Genomic DNA, 21,388 nt, shown 5'->3' with positions numbered 1-21,388 from the left:
TACCTATTTTTAATCAATGAGGGGGTCGATCCAGCCTTGGTACTGTATTTTTCTGAAGGATATTCCGGTCCAGAACAACCCTCTGCCTACGTGCTCTGTTTTGAACCACAACTAACTCCCAAAAATCTTTTCAACGGTTTCTTATTTATCAAAGCGTCCTTCATCGATTTTTCTTTCTTGTCACTGTCATCAGAACTCGTTTATCTTTAATGTGTTTTTTTTGTTTTGTTTTGTTTTTTCAAAAGTCACGAGGAGTTAAGGTATTGTTAGATGACGTCTCACTTTGTTGCTTTTACTTTCCACATTATTACAGTTGACAAAGCAGATTTTTCTTTCTTCCCTCTCGTTTACCGTAAACGGCTCCTCTCTGGACGTTACCCTTCCGCTCCTGCTGTACAGTAAAGCCTTCCATGAAGCGATGGAATAACAGGGAACAAAGTCAATCTATATTTGACCGATATTTGGCCCCCCCATGTTTACCCGAAAACAGCGGGAGTGGTGGGGGATGGAGGGGTGGGGTGGGGTGGGGTGGGGAAGCCATGCTGTTGTGTATGACTAAGGTATGCTAGGTAGCTTAGCATACATACCACACTGACATAGCGCGGGATAGTACAGCCGTGGCTTTGATGTGAGAGAATGTATGCGCATTCTTCTTTTCCCCAGAGATTCAGTGCTGTCCTCCCCTCTGCTGCTGTAAAAATAGACCCGGGGGGTGGGGGGGGGGTGTCACATGTCCCACAGATAGCACATTTGATTGTAATTGTGTGCACTGTGTTGATTGACAGCGGTATCTCCAGGCGGGTGGGGGAGGATGTTTTAGCGTCCCGAGCGCGAGGGAATCTATACTCTTTGTGTTGGTTTTTTTTCTCCCTCGTCTCTGCCGATGACGAGCGGCGCTTATAGGTTCGTAACTCCAAGTCCTGTTCTCGCATCTGTCCGATCAAATTACTGTCTGCACATAGGAAGGGAAAAAAACCCCCAAAAAACCCCACAATGTTCCTTTAAGATGAAAGCAGAAAACGGCTGAAATATCAAGCAGCAGAGGACCAACGAGGTGCGGACTCACCAAAACCTCTAACGCATCTCCCTGGGAAATATCTGACCCTCTGAAACACAATCGGAGGTTTCTTCCTGTTAAAAGGGAGTTTTTCCTCCCCTCTGTTGGAGGTTTTTCCTCCCTTAAAGCGGCGTTTTTCCCTACCAGGGAATTGTTGAATTGTCGGGTTCCTCTGTATAATGCTGGAAAGTTCTGTTGTAAAGACTTTAAATGCCACGAAATGCCGTGTTGTGATTTGGCGCCATGAGTAAAATTGACTTCACGAACCGGGCTTCTCTTCAGCCCTCTTTAAGTAATTTCTACTGTCTTTTTACCGTCAGGCTGTACGCAGGGCCGCCTACAGAGCAGTTGTTGTTCCTTGTTCCTCGGGGGGGGTCCTACTGACTGACATCTGCCCCCACAAACAAGACGCCTTAGTGCAGACGGGTGGAAAGGCTACCGTGGCTCGAGATAGAAATTCACCATCTCGACCCTTTATGTCACGTTTCTACGCGCAATGCTCCACGAACCTTCCCCTGTCCGCGGATACGCCCCTGAGCTCCCACATCTGAGGCCAATCTTTCCTCGCTTTCACTCCTTATTTCATGAGGCTCTTGAGGAGCTCTTGTTTTTTTTTGTTTTTTTTTCCTGCTTCATATTCTCAATTATAAACCCACAGCCTGGGAGGGAACAGATAAAAGAAATAGAAAGCAGCGTTTTTCCTCGTTCATTCTAAATCTTTCAATAACAGCTATCTTAGATACATTCTGCTTTGGCCGTTATTGAAAATGTCTTTTGTACAACTGGAGACGTTTTATCTTCAAAGCACCCCTTCTTTGCTTTAATTTAGATCCTTTATCGCATTCTCACTCAAAATCTCTCCCAACCTGCGCATCGACTCCTGGCAACCCGCGATGACCCACAATTTCCCCTCTGGGATCAATAAAGTTGAAGTGTTTTCCAGCGGCGAGTGAGATTATTCATTGTGCCTCCTTGGAAATACCATAATCCTCACGACATAAAGATTGAATTAAAATTCTACGGTGGATTAAGTTTCTCGCTCGGAGACGTTTTTGTACAGCTTGTGTGTACTGTAACCCTTTAATAATGTAAATTAGCAGAGGGTAGAGTCTCCATTCACACACACCTGTCTCAATATCACCTCATATGCGTCACCCTCCAGCATTGTGTTGCAGTTTCTGTCACCTGTTCTATTTAGTGTTTTTTTTTACTCCGCCGACTGTCAGTTTAAATTTGGGTCTAGTTGTTATTTTTAATCGAGGTTGATCGTGACTCAAGTGCAACGCAGGTCCTGTCACAGGAGCTCAGAGGTTGTCAGTCGACCGCTCAGCGTTTCCACCCCCGGCCCACAGAGAATCAACGTTATCCTTCTGCGTCCGAGGCAAAATAAATATGGAGCTCACTACGTAGAAATGTAGGGTCTCAAAGAGGGATGAGAGAATGGCTGAAGTTGCTAAAATTAGAAGGCATGATTTGTTTGTTTTGATCTCAACCCGTTATCAGGCCAAGGCATGTAATCCACTGCTCACTCTGCTAAAGCAGGCTCTGTCAGGGTATACGCTGCCTCGCCTCGGTGTGAAAAACTTCACAGTCAAGTTTAGGGGAGAAAAATAACATGTATTTAGGGGTCGGGCTCCAAAACTTTTGGATTTGGATTAGAAAAATATTTCTTGAAAGCAGACTCGAACCTCGCTCTCCTGGATTTGAACGGAGAGGCAACAAACAGTGACGTCACCCCCCTCGGTTTGCGAACAGCCGTTATTGAAGCCTTCGAGTTCGACTTTGACGCCCCGACCACCTAGTGGCCCTTGGTGGTATTGCAGTTTATCGCACTTCCGTATTGGCCTCGTTTTTCAGACCCAAAAGCTGCATCCACTAAAAATGCTCCTTCAGACCAACGTGCTGCTGTAAACATATCGTCTCATTTCCGCTGTGCTTCTGGCAGCGATGTTTGCTAATCTCTCAACCTATTTCATTTGCTTTAGTCTTCACCACAGCAGCTAATTACTCACTGTACATTTAAACTTACGTTGATTCTGCAAAACGCACCCACAGCTCTCTACTTCTTTCGGAGACTGACCCCACAGTTTTTTTTTTTTTACAAGCTATGTAAATCTGCTAGCGACATTAACTTAGCAGTTAGCGATGGCTTCTTTACCCCCTCACTGTTGGGCATATTAGAGGCGTAGGCGCGATACCCGGCTGCAGGTCAAGTAGACTGCACGTCTTAAACATACTTTGCTGGGTATTGTTTTGGCCAGATGGGGGCAGCAGAAACAATCTACACTGTGATATTATCAGTTTAGTTGGTGGATAAGAAGAAACATTAGCATTCATTCATAGACATGTTTTTAATCGATTACATTTGCTCTCATTTTTAAGTCTCCACCAAATCCAGAGAAAAAGTTTCCTTCATTCTTGTTTACTGCAAATTCTGACAAACTGGAGACATGCTTCAAGGCGGTACTCATTGATTTATTTTTTTTTCAGGCACTTGGGGGCATACTCAACAAGCCATAAATTAAAAAGAAAAAAACCGACATCAACAGGCTGTAAAGTTGATCTGGGAGAGAAAAACAGCATAAAACTCTGTGGGGTTGTCACTAAAAAGAAAAATCCTTTCACATTACACGCGACTTTGATGAGTTTGATTTAATAAATATGAGAATTTAAAATCAGCTTCACCTCCTCTTTCACATACAGGTGCTAATTTAATCCCTTGATAAAAAAAAAAAAAAAAAATATTGATGACAGCCAGAGTTCTTAGCACATGTTCAGAGCAATGCCTCCCATGTGCCTTTTCTGTGGCTTGTGATTATATCATCTATTCCCCCCTGTTCTGTCCCGAGGCTGTTCTGAGGACGGGACCGAAGCGAAGGAGTGGAGGATGACCCCGGGCGACATTAAGGAACACCTTTGAAGTAGACAAGATTGAAATGGGGAGCCGTATCTCATTGCGGGGTGATACGACATACGTGTCAGTGGACACGAGGGGGAGGGCAGGGCTGATATAGAGTGTTCACACCTCTGCGAGCATGATGATGGTAATTTAAAAGAGCGTCCCGTCCCACCTTCAAACCTGCTAATGAAGCTGAAACCAACCCTGATCTTTTCTTACGAGTCTTAAGCCTTGGAACCCAACGGATGCAAATTGCGTCCAAGTCCCTACCCCTTCTTCTCAGCTGAATTGCGCAACGAGTGTTAATCAGATGCATCTGATGTCCTATGAAACTGCACGGTTTGAGCTTTCCAGAAACGTCGGCGGCTCGTCTGTGTGACGAAGCGTTGCAGAGGAACTCGACTTTAAAGTTGCGTCGTCGTTTACACTCTGCATGAAGCAGTTTCCACCATTTCTACCCCCGCTATTCTTAATTAAACAATTGAAATAAGTCCCGATCGCTTCACAACGTGCTGTATATCACAACAGCAGAACTTCCTCTTTCTGATGATACCTGTCGTTTTTCACGTTTTCAGCGAATCCAGTTTGAAAAATCACAGCTGTTTCGAGCATAGGGCTGACATTACATCCCACTTTGTATGAAAATAATAACAACATATTTGTGGGCCTACACTACAGCCGAGTTATTAGCCCATATCACTGGGCCGTATGTCCAGAGGGTGAGTCCGTGGTTCGGACTCCCGGCTACCCGGAGTCACCCATGACATTTATTGTCCGTCAGGCGCAGAGAACATATTTTTTCAAATTGCTGAGTCATACAATGTCACACAAACACGGTTCAGATATTGCCAGATTCAAGACAATCTCCTCTACACAACTGTGAATTATTAATTATATCTATATTGAATAAGTTATGGTGAGAAGTATTATCAAAATAAAAGATGAAAGATCTGGATAGCCTAGACTGTCCTGAAAAAAAAAAAAAAACATATAGGGATGGTCAGCCCCTATAATGACCAAGATATGAGCTTAAGAGTGAAGGTAGTGAAATTACCCCGAAAATAGCATCGATGGTTCAAAGGGTTAATAAACCAAGACGTGATTTTTAGCACCCTGCTTTGCTGTGACAAAGTTTGGACTCTTTGCAACACGTGAACCACGAACATATCTGGATTTTATGCTTCTGCTGTGGAGAAAAGGTGTCAGACAAGCTTCTGCTCAGGTGCCTCAGGTGGCAGGAGATTGACTGTACCCGGCCTCGAACTGGGAAAACGCAATATCGTGGAGGTTTGGCCGGATTTTCTCTCGGGCAGACGGAAGCTGTCCCCGAAGGCTCGAAAGCCAACAAGCCACAAAAGGTTGTTTAATATATACCGTTGTCCCTGGTCCTCGCTTTAGCTGCCATTCTCATGTGTATATACACACACACACAGGCACACACGGCAGGACTTTACTTGACATCGGGCGGGAGGCTGAGTAACTGAGTAATTCCAGCTGTTGTGAAGCCACTAGGACCGAGATTGTATGAGTCAGTCAGAGGCAGAGCTTTAATCAAGAGGGGGGCCCCTCCGTGGGACTTCCCTGAAGGACGAGAGAATGGAGTCTGATTGCAAAGCCTTGAGGCTGTTCACACCTCTCATCGGGGCTGACTCAGAGGAGGAGCGGGGCCAATCGAGCTGTCACCCCGGAGAAGCAAAGCAGTTAATTTAGTTCATATGAAAACACAGTGTCCTGGAAGAGGATGGAGGGCGGGTGGGAGGGGGGGGGGGGGAGAGAGAGGGAAGGGGGGTCTTTACAGTCCATCAGGACAGGGCTGCTGCAGCACTAAACAGCCTCCGGCGTGTTTTTGGAGAGATTGTCCTCAGGTGATGGATCGCATGACACGGTGCTTCTTGACCGGGAGAGCGAGGGCCCGTCGAGCAAAAACACTCCGCCGTCACCCGAGGTGATTGGCAGACGGTGAGGAAAAGAGTAATGAATTCCTTTTCAAGTGGACAATTTTGATCAAATTAGCTGTAAAGTACAGTGCAGCTGGCGTGTGCTAAAAGCTCTTCCCTCCAGGATGTATATCATCAGTGTGTGTGTGTGTGTGTGAATAGTTAACACGAGTTCAGGCGATCGCCTCAATATTTGCTGGAGCTTGCATTTATTTTTAATTCCTGCTATATTTCTGCAAAAAAGGCCGTCGGCAGAAGCCGTGCCGAACCTAATAAGGAAAAAGCGTGTCAATGTTTATCAGGTAGTCCTTAAAACAAATCACATTTTTCTCTATTTGCAATTTGTTTTCGAATTTCCGCAGGTTTACCGCCAAAAAACTCGCTTAAAACTAAAATTTTGGAGAAAATCTGCCGCGATATTTTTGATCACAGCGATCATGAAATAAAACCCCCGGAGGGACCGAGTTATATACGACACCGCAGTCTTTGTTTTTGTAAAGATGACAGACGTGTGCGAGGTGAGAGGGGAAAACCGATCCTGGAAGGGCTTCAGTGAGGTTAAAACAAAGCGTGAAGGTTTGATGGATGAAGGCGCGGCGGGCTCTTTTGTTTACGTCTTTTCACGTCGCGTGTCAGAGGGAGCGAGCTTATATCGGTGACATCGCCTCGGCTCGGGAGGCGGGGTCGTCCCGTCCCGAAACCTTTTCACGGCTGAAGTGAAGGATGCCGTCTCCGACAGAGACGCCGTCCCCTCCCTCTGCTCCCGTCGAGCGCGGGTGGAACGACGGCTTCACGTTTTCCCTCCACTGACTCCACAGGAAACGCCGATGAACGATAAATCGCGGGCCTCGTCTGGCTGCATTAACCTCTACCTACATATGTCGAACTCGGAGAGTTTTTTTGGGTTTTTTTTTGTCGGTTGGGGGGTTAACAATTGCTCAGTTTTATTCAAATGAAGTCTCCTTTTCCAAACCCTCAGACTCAAACCGGTGCAGCTGCAGATTAACATATTAATGACCATGAAACTTGGATTAAACCACTCCGCCATTGCCTCACACTAATGAGGCTTTAGCTTTGGCCTGTTGTTGGAACATTCCTGGCTTCCTCTCAGTGTTAACTTCTTCGGTAACGTTCGTTCAGACATTACTGGGCGTTCACAGAAAGAACCGGAAGCTGCGGCTGTAGAGACGAAGTCCTGTGAGCTCTCAGGACTCTTCGAATGATTTAGTGAGTGCAGGGGATCCACTGCTGGATCTCTAACAGTGACTCCACTGATACACCCTCACCGACTCGTATTATATTGCTTGTATAACTAGACGTTGGGTTGGCGTGGTCCATGGTTGATGCTGGATTGGATCAGCTGGAAGCACTCTACTCTGCTTGGTTGTTTCACTGAGTCGGTCCACCGGTCCCTAATCCTGACACTAACTTATAAATTGGCTGGCCGAGTTCTCCCAGTATCACTATTATACCGCGGTATGAAAGTAGATGGTTACCATATTGTACCGGTATAAAAAAAAATAAAAAAAATTTTAAAAACACAACTGAACGTAGAGTCTCTTGGCGCCAAACTCACGCATTCAGGAAGTCACTTTCATAAACTGATCTGAGAATAATCGCCTCAGCAACCTCAAACAAGTTTCTTTAATCTGATTCTTTGTTTTCGAAGATGAAGAATCATAAATTGACCTGAGAAGTCGGTGCCACTACACGATGTACAGCTGCAGTCAGTTCAAGTTGGGCCTTATATTAAAAACACGATATTGAAATATTATCCTATCAGATCAGATGAAGGACTGCGAAAGGTTGTTGTTTTTTTTTATAATGAAAAGAGAAAGGAGTGAAGAGTGTGAGTCACGAGAATAAAAACAAGAGAAATGTTTTTCTCTGCCCAGGGGCTGCAGAGCGACTAATTATTACCATAAAAAAATAAAAAAATTCTGAATGTGTAATGAGGAGCGGGACGCACCGAGGGACGAGACCAACTTAAAGCGCCGCACTAATTATAAAAGTCCAAAAGTGTTCAGAGAAACAAACACTTTTAAAGATGGAGTGGGTTTTCTCTTTCTTCTTGACGGTTAAAAAAAAAAAAAAAGAACTCAGACGCTCTGTTGTTTTGGTGCTTTTTGTTCGCTGGCTGAGCTCAGTGTCTCTCTCTCTCTCTCTCTCTCTCTCTGGACTGCAGCAGCATGAAGACATCTGGAAGGACAGAAGTCTATTAGCTGCGTTTGTTGTGTTATCCAGACCGGAGACAGAGGGAGACAGAGGGGGAGAGGCGGGACGGTGTTCCCGCTCTTCAGGGAGAAACCGACCGCTTTCAGCGAAACGATGATTTGATTACTGCGAGCGCTTGACTGGCACTGCTGTTGGACTTGGCAGGACTCGGGCCCCCCCCCCTGCCCCCCGTTAATAGCAGCACTTTAGGAAGACGCTTCACGTTCACATCGGAGGGGAGGAGGGGGGGGGGGGTTGAGGAGATGTTACAAGACGTTCTCGCTGGTCTGTTTTGCTGTAAAAGACCTCCATACGTCGGGTAAAGCACGTTTTAGGAGCGTTGTGTGTTTTGGCCTAAAAGAGGGCTTTGTGGAATTTACATGTTGGCTGCTGGTGAAAGAGCTCGGAAAGGAATAAACCAGATGATGATTTGGCATTTATACTCCGTTTTAAATTACTGTACTGCGGCTCAAACTTTGTCAGCAGATAACTTTGAAACTGGAGGGAACTCTTCAGGATTTACGCGGCGCTTCCTGTTTTTGTGCGTCTTCTCCTGCGCTGGGAAGAAGAAGCTCGGAGGCGCTCGGCGCAGATCCGCCGAAGCATCCGGCTCGCCGCCACCGCCCCTCTGATGCATCGTCGGGGGGGGGGGGAGATCAGCAGTGTATTTACTGTTCCCGTTCTCAAACCCTTTTAGACAACAGGAGTCATGCGGGTGCATGACTCGGTCCTTTGTGACACAGTTCGAGCCGGCGGACGGCCACCAGCGTGCCGGATCACAAATTATATTCTAAAATTAGGCGGCCGTGACGGTCAGGCGCCGTGATTACGCTCCTATTTAAAGGGTAATCCCTCTTTATTAGGTTTTTTGTTGTTGTTATGGCCGTCGTTCCTATTGATGATTAAATTGTACCAAGTTCAGACGTGAGATCAAGGAAGAGATCGGTAAAAAGAAGACAGAGTTGGAAGCGCGAGCAGGAAATAGACGAACAAAAAGAAAACAAGGCTGGTAAACACGCGGACTTTGGGGCGCTGTGTAAAATGTTAATTAAAAACCAAATTTGGCAGTTTGCAAATCATATAAACCCATATTTAGACCAAAGACAACACATCAAATGTTGAAACTTAGACGTTTTATTGTTTTGTGAAAAATATATGCTCATTTTGAATTTGATCTAAAAAAAAAAAAAAGTCGTGACGGCGGCAACAAAAGACTGGAAAAGTTGTGTAAAGATGAAAAAAGAAAAAACACCTGGTGGAACATTTCACAACTAATTAGGTGAACTGACAACAGATCAGTAACATAACAAAGGAGACCCTGAACTGTTCAGCAACTGAAATCCTATCTCAGGCAATGGGACATTTCACTTCCAAAACTCCAGAAACTCCTCAGTTCCCAAATGTTATTTTTTATTTAATAATAAAATGTCTCGGTTTCAACATTTCGCATGTTGTCTTTGGGCTATTTTCAATAAAATATGTGTTTATATGATTTGCCAAACATTGCATTTGTTTTTTTTATTTACATTTTGCGCATCATAACGTTTTGGTTGCACATCAAAATAAAGATATCTAGATTATAGCTGCAATGATTTCTCCCTTAATCAATCAGTTGATGACAGAAAATGAATTGTCAAGTATGACTTTGCTCATTTTTTTTATATATTTAAATCATTATTGAATGCTCTTTGAAAAGTAGTGTGAACTGATTTTTGCTTTGACTCTCCACATACTGAAATATGATTATCCATCCATTTTGTCTGATCGATAGTAAAGTAGTGGGCGTGCTGGCGGTGTAAATAATTTGCCTTCCTCCGTGCTCGAGCAATGGAATAAAACAGGGGAGATTTAATATAAGAACCTTATGATGGAGGTTATTAGCGGTAAGGCTCCTGGCATGCTGATTGGCAGAAAAGGGGCGGGGCATGCCGAATCCTGCCGATGACCTAAGGGACGGAGGGGGGGGGGGGGGGGGGGGCTTTTGTGACTTACCGGGCGTTTTGCCTGGCTCTTTGTTACGGCCATGTGTCGCCCGGGGAGCACGCTGCTCTTTCCAAAAAGCTCCGGGTTCAAAGTCGGCCCGGCCCGATCGGGAACTGGGGGGTGGGGTGGGATTGGGCCGGTGCCAGAGAATAAAGAACATCCCAAACATCTCTCAACAAAGACCCCTCTGACTCCATCCCTGCCTCGCCCGCTCCCTGCCAGTGTTGTACCGGTCAGTCTGCGGCTCCTAATCCCCGGCTCGGTCACTGCTGAGCAACATGCTGCCTTCTGCTTTATCTCCCCTGGACATCCATCTCTACCTGCCTGATCCACAGCTCTTCCTCTCCTCTTTTCAAAAATCTCTCTCCCTCCGTCGTCGTCGTCTCCTCCTCGCTCCAGCTCTCCCTCTCTCCCTCTTCCCCGCCTCACCCTCGCTGACATCAGATGAAACCTTCCAGAGACGATGGATAAAGATAAGCCCTGTGAGATAGATTGTCTGCGTGAGAGAATAAATCCACCTCCCTCCCCACCTCTCTCTCTCTCTCTCTCCTACACTGGCTTGAACCCACTGGCACGTTTTGTCTGCTCAGTCCTGCAAAGCCACTAAGCCAGCCAGCCCCCCCCCCCCCCACACACACACACACGGCATTAGCTAACCTGCTTTGCAGCTATTCGCTAATCAAAAACATTTACAGCCACAGCCAAAGCCCTGTGTGGGCCAAAATAGACACGCTGCCTGCCTGCCTGCCTGCCGCCCTCTTCCTCCTCCTCCTCCTCCTCACACTGTTGTCCGTGCATTTGAGATGGATTAGCCGAACAGGTGCCCAATTATTCTAATAAAAAAAAAAACTCTGAGGAGGAGCTGAAAAAGAGCCAAATGGGTTTCAGTTTAAAAAAAAAAAAAAAGAAAATAGCCCCCCCACTCCCCTGAATTCATTAATGGTTCGGCCCAACAGGTGCGACATTCGGTTTGAAATTCAATCAAAAAGTGACGAATCAGGTGATACCGCCCCCGCCATCCCCCCTACCTCTCTTTCCCCCCCACTGCAGGCTCACAGTGTCAGCAGCTGCATCTTCCCTGGCCCCATTACAGAAACTGAAACCCACCCACACCCACCCACACCCACACACACACACAAATACACTCACACAGTGTTTAATGCAGCTTTCAAAGTTTTGGCCTCGGCCAATGGCGGAGAGCATCTGCGAGCGTTGGATTTGAAAAGGGGACCCAATTGGACAAAAGGATTGTATCAGCTAAAAAAAAAAAAAAAAAAAAAAACGCAGGTGCACCACGATTAGCGGGCAGCAGCTGGTGAGGTCACAAACGGACACAAACCCACTTTTTTTTTTTTTTTTTACAAATGCACGGCAAATGTTCTGCAGTCCTTTCATTCCACTCTTCTGTCCTGCGAGCTGACAACAGCGCGGCCTACGACGCTGCAGCCTTTGATGAACAAAGAAGAATACACGGCACACAAGCCAATACGGGTTGGACATGACTCCCTCTTTGAAAAGCCAGAGAGGAAGAGGAAGTAAAAAAAAAAAAAAAAAGGAACATAAACCCGCTGAGAAGCTGATAAAAGACTATATTTTTTAGAGGAATCAATTTGCCGTGTGTCGGAGGTTTGTGTTCACACGCTCTGCGTTTGAGCGAGAGGGCGACGGAGACGGCGAGATGATTTGCGGCTCTTCGGAGCCCGCCGCCAGCTCCTTTCAACGTAAATCCAACATTGTCACAGCCCCCCTGCCCCTCCCCCCCACACTTCCACACCCCCATCCATCCCTCACTGGCTTTACCTCTTCTCTCTTCCTCATCTCGCTCTCTCTCTCTCTCTCTCTCCATCCGCCGTCATCCTCCCCGGAGACGTGCCGTCGTCCAGGAACTCTCTCGAAGGAAGTCTGTTCACATTCGTGATCCAATTTAGGACGGAGCGATGGTGGCCGCCTCTGCCAGACAAACGCGCACTTCATTTTGTTTTGGTGACGTCATTCAAATGCACAGATAATTCGCAGCGAGCCGGCTCGGGCCGCATCTGTTACGAGGTGGTGTTTTACCAGGACCCAAATGCAGGCTCACAGACTCGGGTATCGGTTCCAAAATACAGTCTTTATTCCCATAAACAGAAAACAAACAAACAAACAAAAGGTGGCACCTACAGCGTCCACTTGCTTCCAAGTCGGGAGGGCAACTCAACCGACTGGTCCAGGGAGACGCAGGCGGCGGGACAGCGGACAGGACCGCTATATCCTCCGAGTCGGGAGGGCAACTCCACCGACTGGTGACTCCGACAGGTAGCTCTGCAGGTGGAACAGGAGCCGGAGGAGCGGGAACGGGACGGACGGGTGACGGACGCCTGACTGGCGGTCCTTGCGGTGCACAACTCGCACTCGCAGTAACTCGCCGTCGCCGAGCTGTTGCTGGTAGTAGTAGTAATGCACCGACCACCAGAGGAGTGCAGGAGCAGGGTACATATAGTCCGGGGAGGTGATCATGGAGATGCAGCACACCTGCAGGTGGTGATCCGGGGTGAGTGGCTGCAGCTGCTGGGACCGGTGAGGGGCGTGGCCACGGGAGGTGAGGAGAGGAGGACACAGAACAAGCAGACAGGGGACTTGCCTCGGAGGGTAACGCACGCGCCAGGCGGGCAGCGTTCTCCGGGCCTCGGTTCTGCTAAAGCCTCTCACGAAAGGCTCCCGAGTCCGTTCGGTAGCGGGATCTGAAAAGCGGAGGGAAACGGTGGATGAAATCAGAGGCGGTGCGCTCGTCATCGTCAGCCGGCCTCGGGGACTCCCCGCGAACCGCCGCACACTTCTGAGCGTGGAGGTGTTTAACGGTTCATTAGCGGTCTCCGGGAGCCGCCCGGCGCAAACCGAAGGCGCCGTGCTCTCCGTTTTACGCCTCTCCAGGAAATCAATTAGCACAATTACAAGGCCGGAGTCCCATTAAACATTAATCACGGGGCATAGCGGCTAACGCTAATTGAGGGCCGACACTGACTTTGAGGCGAGCGGCGATGCCAATCCCGGCGTTTCACGGACGCCTCGCCGGGAGGCGTCGCTCGGCGGGGATCAAACGCCGAGGAGGCTCGCTGTCGTCTCCGCTTCGCTTTTCAACACGTTTCGCAGCGCGATGCTCGGTGTCAGCCTCCGTCTTTGAAGAGGAGGACTGACGTATTCTCTCAGGTTCACTTCAAAGAGGAGGGTTTTAGTTGAGATGTGGGGGAGGATCTCAGATCCTGGCGTGAGGTCCAAAACACGAATCGAACAACAGGTCAAGCGGAGCCGTGAAATCGGAGGAGCTGCAGGTCACAAAGTGCTTTTCCACCAACTTTGACATTTTTTTTTTTTTCTTTTAAAAATAAACTCGTCAATGTTTCTCTGGAGCAGAAACACAAGAGTCGGCTCAGTGTACTACAATACCCGTGAGCCTCAGCGGCCGTTGCGGTAAAGATAAAGAGAGTCAAGAAGCTGGAAGAAATGTAAAAAATGTTGTTGCTCTGTTTGGTAAGAAAATACCGACACAAAGTTGCAAAACTGATTAAAGCCGTTTGGGGCTCTAAAAGCAGAACAAGCTCAATGATTGGATGCTGATGCTGAAATGATAATAAATATATTTGTATTGCACTTTTCGAACAAGAAATGCAGCAAGAGAATTACATGCAGTGAAAACAAATTTTTAAAAAAAGGAACCTAAAGAAATTTGATTTAAAATGCTAATATTTGATTTAAAAATAAGAACAAATAAATGCATAAGAAGAGATCTAATTAGACACACGGCAGGATATTAATAAAACAAAATAAAGTTAAAATGCAGAATAAAGCAAATCGCATTTGAAAGGCGCAGTAGTGCACCCAAGTAAAGCAAAGAGATACGTTTGAAGTATTTACAGAGCCAGCTTCTCTGATATCTGCAGGTACGGTGTGAAATACACCCTGGGAGTTGCGGTTAACTTCACTCTTTATGTATGCGAGCTTGAAATTTTGACACATAAATACGAAGATAGCGCCTGCAAAGTTGATTCTGCATTTTTGGGTTTTTTTTTTATTTAATCTTTTATTCTACTTTACTTTTGAAGTCCATCAAAGCCTCGAGAGCTCCCCAAATCACATTTTGACTTCTTTCCACTTCACAAAAAGTCGTTTGCATCTGATTTTAAGCAAATCTCTTGTAAATTCTTGCTTCATCATTTCTATCGACTCTCGGATCTACTTTAGTCCAGTAAAAAAAAAAAACGACAAATGGATTCCCGCTTCAATCAGTATGTAATCTTCTTCGGCTGTAAATAATCACACCAACACAGTCGTCCTGCAGACTGTCAGCACAACTACTTCCCACATTATATGCGCGTATTGAAGTTTGTTGTGTAACCTGATTCGTGCATGAATTAAAAGAATAGCTGCCTTGATGAGACACCAACGTCCTCCCCCGTGCACGACTGCTGATGTCTTCGACTTGCTGCTGTTAATTAGCAGCAAAAAAAAAAAAAGAAAAAAAAAGAGTTAGAAATTGGAATTATTGCTGTTGCAGGCGGATCTGTTCTTTACGGCTGTCATGAATCTGTCTTCGCCTCGGCGGCAGTTTTCAGTCAGCGGTCCGTCCCACAGTCCTGGTAATTGAGGCTAAGAGGTTTATCTGGAGTCGGGCCTCTCAGGTCCCCGTCAGATATAAAGCGGCCTGCAGCCGGGCAGGACTGGAGAGACTCTTCAGGGGGGGTCAGCGGCTGGTTTTCAATTCCTCTCGTGAAATTCTAAGTCAATCAAATTTCTCAACGCGTCACCTCGGTGCTGTTCGTTTAAATCGTTACTTCTTATTAGTTTTCTGGAGGTGCATCATAAAAAGAATCCCGTCATTAATTAGAAAATAAGCTTCAAACGGGCGTGTTTTTGGGGGCCGTGTCTGTTTGATTAGACGGGCCTGTGGTGCGGTCAGGTTTGCGGCTATCGGTGGGCGGGGGACGTAGCATCGTCGGGTTTCCAATCAGATCTAAGTCAGATCCACAATACGGTCGCTTCCTGCGCCGAACTAGCGAGACGGCGTCGGCCAAAATCCGAACTCGATGCTTCACAACAGACGTTCACAAACCAACGGATGATGTCGCTGCTGGTTGCCGCTTGGCACAGCTGTAGACGGGAGGCGGCCAATGAGAGGTGTGTGCGTGTTTGTACGCGCGTGACCTTGACTCTTGCTATTAGAGACACGTATAGTCAGAAATCAACGGCGTGAATGAGGAGTTCAGGAACGAAACTGCACCCCCCCCCCACCCACCCACCCACCCACCCACTCGTCCCCCCCCCTCCCCCACCCGCACACATTATATTTCAAGTTTCATTTCAGTAATTTGTTCTTCTGCGACTGATAGCAAACAGCATTTTCTTGTCTAAAACTTGATGATTCGGCTCACACTTTCTTTAATTTCTTTATCTTTAAACACGCTTCCTGACACAGCGTTCAGTAATTAGAACTCTGCATCCAACTCATGCAGCTGAAATTAAATTGCTCTCTTTCTTTTCTGTTATCATTATCTTGTTGTCAGACTTTGCTGCTAATTCTTTCCTTCTCAGAACTGACTGAAACTTCATCGCCACAGGACTTGGGCAAATTGCTAATCAGAGAGAAAACACAGCGAGGCCATTAATAACCGCCGCTCTCTCTCGCTCTCTCTCTCTCTCTCTCTCTCTCTCTCCGTTTCCTGCTCCCGTCTCTTTCCAGAAAGCGAGATTGTTCCTCCCGACTGCCTCCGCCCGCGCTCCTTCACCACGGTGCGCTCCTCCTCGCTGCGCCGCGAAGCCGACGACTCCCGCCTGTCCGTCAGCCTGTGCGACCTCAACCTGCAGCAGGAGGACGGAGGCCCCGCCCACAACCACCCCCACCGCCACACCCTCCACCTGGCCTCGGCCTCGTCCTCCTCCGCCTGCCCCATCCCCCAGAACTCCCTCAACTCCCAGCAGTCCTCCCTGCTGCCGTCCGCCCTGGAGAGCGACCTGCACTTCCACCAGCTGCGCGGCGCCCACATCAAGACGCTGGACGAGCAGACGGTGGCGCGCTCCGAGCACACGCGGGAGGAGCGCACGCTGGTGTTCACCAACCGGCCGCTGCGCACCGGAGAGACCGTGTTCATCAAGGTCACCAAGTCCAGCCTGGCGCGCTCGGGCTCCCTGTCCTACGGCGTGACCTCGTGCGACCCCGCCGTGCTGCGCCCAAGCGACTTGCCCTACAACCCCGAGGCGCTGGTGGACAGGAAGGAGTTCTGGGCGGTGTGCCGCGTGCCGACGCCGCTGCAGAGCAGCGACATCCTGGGCTTCTTGGTCAACCAGGAGGGCGAGGTCATCCTCAGCCACAACGGCACCAACGTGGGCATGCAGGTGTGCGTGGACAACTCGCGGCCCCTCTGGATGTTCTTCGGCCTGCACGGAGCCGTGACGCAGCTGAGGATTCTGGGTAAGCGAGCGCTGCAGGAGAGCCCCGTTAGACTCTTAAAGGGCAGACGAAATAACACGCAAAACATGAGAAAGCCATTTGGCGTTGCAGTTCACGTACAGTCGGAGACTAGAAAAGAACCAACAACCGGCTGGATTCTACCTTTAAATGAAGCGGCGTCCGTTCACTTCACCGTCGCTGCTTGTAAACACCTGCGTCTCTTAAAAGTGACCGCAGTTTGTCAGACAATAATAGATTATTGCAGATACATCGACGGGATGTACGTGCAAGGCTGGTAACAGGAAGCAGCAGCACAGAAATGACAAACTGGTGTTTGACTTCAATTACCAAACGACGTCAGCAGTACTTTTCCAGGAAGTTTGTATTCATCTCAGTGACAGAATCTAACTCTTTCTTGTAGCCTGCAATACCCAGACACAAATTTACCATGTGAATATTTCAGGAATCGTTTGCAGTCATTGGGTGGAGACTTTGGGTTCATTTTGAAACTATTGGAGCAGCTTTAACCAATCAGCACGCGCCGAAACCGGCTATGCCATCGCTGGAATGACCGAGAGTCAGTGTGCGTTTTACCTGAGCTCAGCATATTTTTTTTTTTTTTTTTAATTGTTATAAACGGGAGTGTCGCGGTTTTTTTTTTAACTGCAAGCAGCGTGACGAGGCGCTGAGCATTTAACGTTCTCCATCTCCATCAGATAAACGAATGCACGACACACATACACATTTAAAAAGAGAAAATCTCGGTTCTCATTTTATCCAGTCATCTCTAAATACTGCGTTTGGTTCAGGTGAGAGGTGGCGACTGGATCGACCGTCGCCCACTCGGTTCACACAATGAACCGCGTTATTATCAAATGGGCTCCATCTAGACATTACGCAGACTTTGCGCTGAGGAGGTTGAACGGAAAAGTCACTTTCGACTGATTCATACGTCGGGTGTTTCACAAGAAGCTCCTCCGGGTGACGTCCGGTGAGTCACGGTTCATGTGTGGAAAAAGGGCTTCAGATTGTTTATGTATAAGTCTACATTTTAAAATAGAAGCCAGGCTCTACTTTATGTTTCTGTTGCTTCTTCTCTTGGGGCGAGTAAACTGGTCTCCGTGTGTAAAATTGGTGGATTGCACCGTTAAACTGTCGCTCTGTAAGGCAAAAAAAAAAATCAAATAAAACCTCCGATGGCCAATCACACATCGCTGGCTGTGAGAGGAACGCTGTAACTCTGCTGTTTACACCACGACCGCGGAGACGGAGGGTAGAAATCACTGTTTGCCACGATAACTTTCCGGAGTCGTGAAATCCTATTTCACAGTATTACAAGCAGCTGTGCGGTGTTTCGGCGTGCGATAAGCCTTCGAACTCATCTACAACCAAACTGGATTTTGTTTAATTTTCTTGCCGGTACCTCGAGCAGGACCCCTTTCATCATTTTGAACACGGCGCTAATTTTAGTGGAACGCAGTCTCACAATGCTGCCGTGTTGCATCCTGATGTGTAATTTGGCTTTACTTGTAGCTATTTAGCATCTGTAAGGAATATATATAAACATTTAACACGCAATAATGTAGGAAGCAGATAGAAATGTGGCTGCTGTGTAAACAGATTATGAATGACAATGCAGCGCCTGTTCACGCCTGGCGGTAACATGCGTCTAAACACGTGACCACTCGTGATCGGATCCATAGCCGCTCTTTACGCAAAATAAACTACATTTTTTAATAATTGTAACGCTCGGTCTGTTAGAAATTGATGACGTTTTTCTAAATGTCTGAACGCTGGAGTTTGTAATTCACAACTTGAACCGTTAGACTCGATCCGATCACGTCGGTTCAGGTTCAGATTATTGAGTTATTCCGGCGGGTTTGAGAGGGTCGGGCTCTGCACTGCGGTGGATGAATGAACTGTGCGAGGGGGGCGGGGCCTCTTCCACAGCTGTGGGTCTGATTTGTGTCAGAAATTAGAGACAAGGTGTTTTTGGTAAAACAAGCATCAGGTAGACAGCCTGTTTTTCCTTTTCTTCTTCGTGTACAGTTGAGATGCGTCATCACAATCGCATCAGGACAGTTTTTCTATTGGATATAATTTTGTATTGATTATTCAGAGGACGTCTGTTGAGTAAATGGTCCGTACTGCTAAAAGAATGAGGACATATGCGTGTCAGACCACCTCTGAATGTGGTCTGAGCAGATACGATCTCAATCCAGGGTGCTTTAACACTGACCTTTGACCTATCAACTTGAAACCAGGTCACCCAGGGCGGATGTTAATGCCAGGATGTGAAGAGTCTCGTAGTGAGATGCAGTTTAATTAATATAAAATATGTGTTCATAGGAGGTTTTGAAACTTGAATTGTCCTTATATCTAACCACATTAAAGTGTGTAATCCAATTATATATATATATAAACTGCTTGTGAATGCAGTGATTCACACAGGGAAAAAAAAAGAAAGTATAAAAAAAACACTAATCCACAAGATTATAATGGGTTTACGAAGGACTTCACATATTACTATTGTGGTATATTCCGCTGTACCATATCTGTGTCCTGGGTGGAGTAATGAGCCGCCTTTGTTCTCCCGCTGCACGCTTCATTTTGTGCATAATCCCACTTTGAAAGAGTAATTTATGGTGGAAATAACCCCTTTAGCTCAGCGGTGTGTCCCGGGGTCAGGGATTTACAGATCGCTGTATTGATCTGCATTTGGCACCGAGCTCCGCACTTTAATTCACTCACTTCCCCCTGGGGGTGGGGGTGGAGTGGGGTTCGAATGTGTTTGCGTTGAACGCGCTGACGAATCTCAAAAGGGGTCAAAAGATTAAGAGAGAGCGCTTTAGTTCTCACTTTGTCACAATATTTACAGCCGACGTCCTGAGGCAGGAAGCATCCGCAACACATTCGAGAGGACGAGGCGAGAGAGGAGCAGACGCTCGGATGGGCTGTCACCGAGCGCTGCAAGATGAAAAACAGGAAGTAGGGGTGGGGTGGGAGAGGTGTGTGTGTGTGTGTGTCGGGGAGGGGGGGGGGGGCAGTGAGAGAGGCTGTGACCTGCACACAGCGGGGACGGCGCGATGTCTCACCGGGGCGGACACTTTTTTTTCTTTTTTTCTTTTTTGTGTGCCCGTAGTGTGCCGGGACACCCGAGGTTCGTTTGACCCTTTTATACCCTTTTCGGGTGCGCGTGCGCGCACGCGCCACCGCTCGAGATGAAAAGACGACAGTCCGTCTTTACGAAACGATATTCTATCTCTCCCACGTCCGCCGAAGGACGTCTTGCAGCACCCGACGCTCTTAAACTCTTAAACAGGCCGACACGGGCAAGGCAGTTAAGAGCAGTGCGGCAACGGCGGCCCGGCGGCCTTTTCAAAAAAAAAGGTGGCGCCAGTGTGTTTTCGTCTGAGGAGGAAAAACAAAACAAAAAAACGCATCTATAAATGCATTCTGGCTTTTCTTCGGCGACAGCCAACGGAAACAGGAAGCAGTAGGTTGAAAGAGCTGAGAAAAGGAAACAACCTTCGCTTTTAAAGAGACGTGAGCGAAAGAGAGAGAGAGCGAGAGAACACGAGTGTCTGATTGAAATATACAGTAACGTAACAATAATTCTCAAACCGAAGCATTTATACACTCCTCGTGTGTCAACTGTGGGTTAAATGCTGTCCTCTGAGCTTGACCTACTTAGCCGACAACAAAGGGACCGTGACAGCTACGTCGATACGAACCGCAGGGAGCTCCGATAAAGCTCTGAGAGAGAATATCAGCGATCAATTCAGCAAATGCAAAACAAAAAACAGAAATTCAGATCTCGTGCACTAAAACCCGAGTTTTATTCTGGGTGGTGCAGTTGTTGTCGTACTTTTTATGGCCACTCAGACAGATCCCCGACTTCACTGTCAAACACCACCTGTTTTCTAATCATCGCTCACTGACAGCAGAAAGCCTTGGCAGCCCATCAAAACAGGAACCGCAGAACAATGAGAGCGGTCCGAGGGCACGTCTTCATTATCGGGGACCATCTTGGAATTCCCACTGAGGAGCGCATCATCTTTACCTTCCAGCTGCTTCGAGTTAGGTAGCCTCTCTTTCTTTTCTTTTCTTTTCTTTTTTTTTTTTTGCTACTCCTGATGTGTTGCTTTGTGTTGACTCGGGGGCGATTTAAAGTTCAGTTGAAGTTGAACTCTGCCTTCTGGTCGGAGCGTAAAATACATATCTATCTCAGGTGAGCCTGGAGTTGCCTGGCCAGCGGGGCTGAGATGAAATGCTTGAACCCCAAGAAGCTTACAATTTATCACACTTTTTTGTTTCCTTTTTTTTTATTTTTTTTATTAACACCAGAGAAGTTCAGTGTCGATATCATGAGTCATATTTCCAAAAGCAATATTCAGTTTTATTTGATCAGCATCACTGCTATAACCTCCTCTGTTCTGTCAGTCACGCTAACAAAAATTCTGTTATTAGGAAACCCACTTAAGACATCAGCATAAAAGTAACCTACCTGTTAGATAAAGTACCGTAATAATAAGTTTAATAAAGTACTGTTCTAATAAAGGTGAATAGAATAGAGGTCAGGCCAATGTAAAAGTCTTAAATAAAATAGTGTTAATTAAATAAAGTAGTTATAGTGAATTTAAATGAAGTTTTGTTGTGATACAGTTTGATAAAACGCTGTTATGTTAAATTAAAGTACTGTTATAAAGTTCAATAAAGTAGTCGTTAAATTTAAGTCTTAAATAAAATACTGTTAAAATAAAGTTAGATAAAGTACTGTTATAATCAAATTGAATAAAGTGTTGTTATCATGAAATTAATCAAAGCAGAACTACAGGGGCTTTTATTTTGAAGGACCTGCCTTGTTTTGGCCGGAA

General features: G+C 46.8%; 1 protein-coding gene across 3 annotated transcripts in view; it reads left to right on the top strand.

The window, feature by feature from the left end:
* Window positions 1-21,388, top strand: part of neurl1aa (neuralized E3 ubiquitin protein ligase 1Aa) — a 74,245-nt gene that overhangs the window by 41,410 nt on the left and 11,447 nt on the right. For all 3 annotated transcript variants that reach the window (XM_069166009.1, XM_069166010.1, XM_069166011.1), the window contains one exon: window positions 15,804-16,532. In XM_069166009.1, coding sequence (XP_069022110.1) covers window positions 15,804-16,532 — 729 coding nt within the window. The remainder of the gene's footprint in view (window positions 1-15,803; window positions 16,533-21,388) is intronic.

The sequence above is a fragment of the Embiotoca jacksoni genome, unplaced genomic scaffold, assembly GCF_022577435.1.
Source record: "Embiotoca jacksoni isolate LCO1_2020_lvr unplaced genomic scaffold, fEmbJac1.0.p SCAF_36, whole genome shotgun sequence".
Taxonomy (NCBI): domain Eukaryota; kingdom Metazoa; phylum Chordata; class Actinopteri; family Embiotocidae; genus Embiotoca; species Embiotoca jacksoni.
This window is presented reverse-complemented; position numbering and strand designations above follow the sequence as displayed.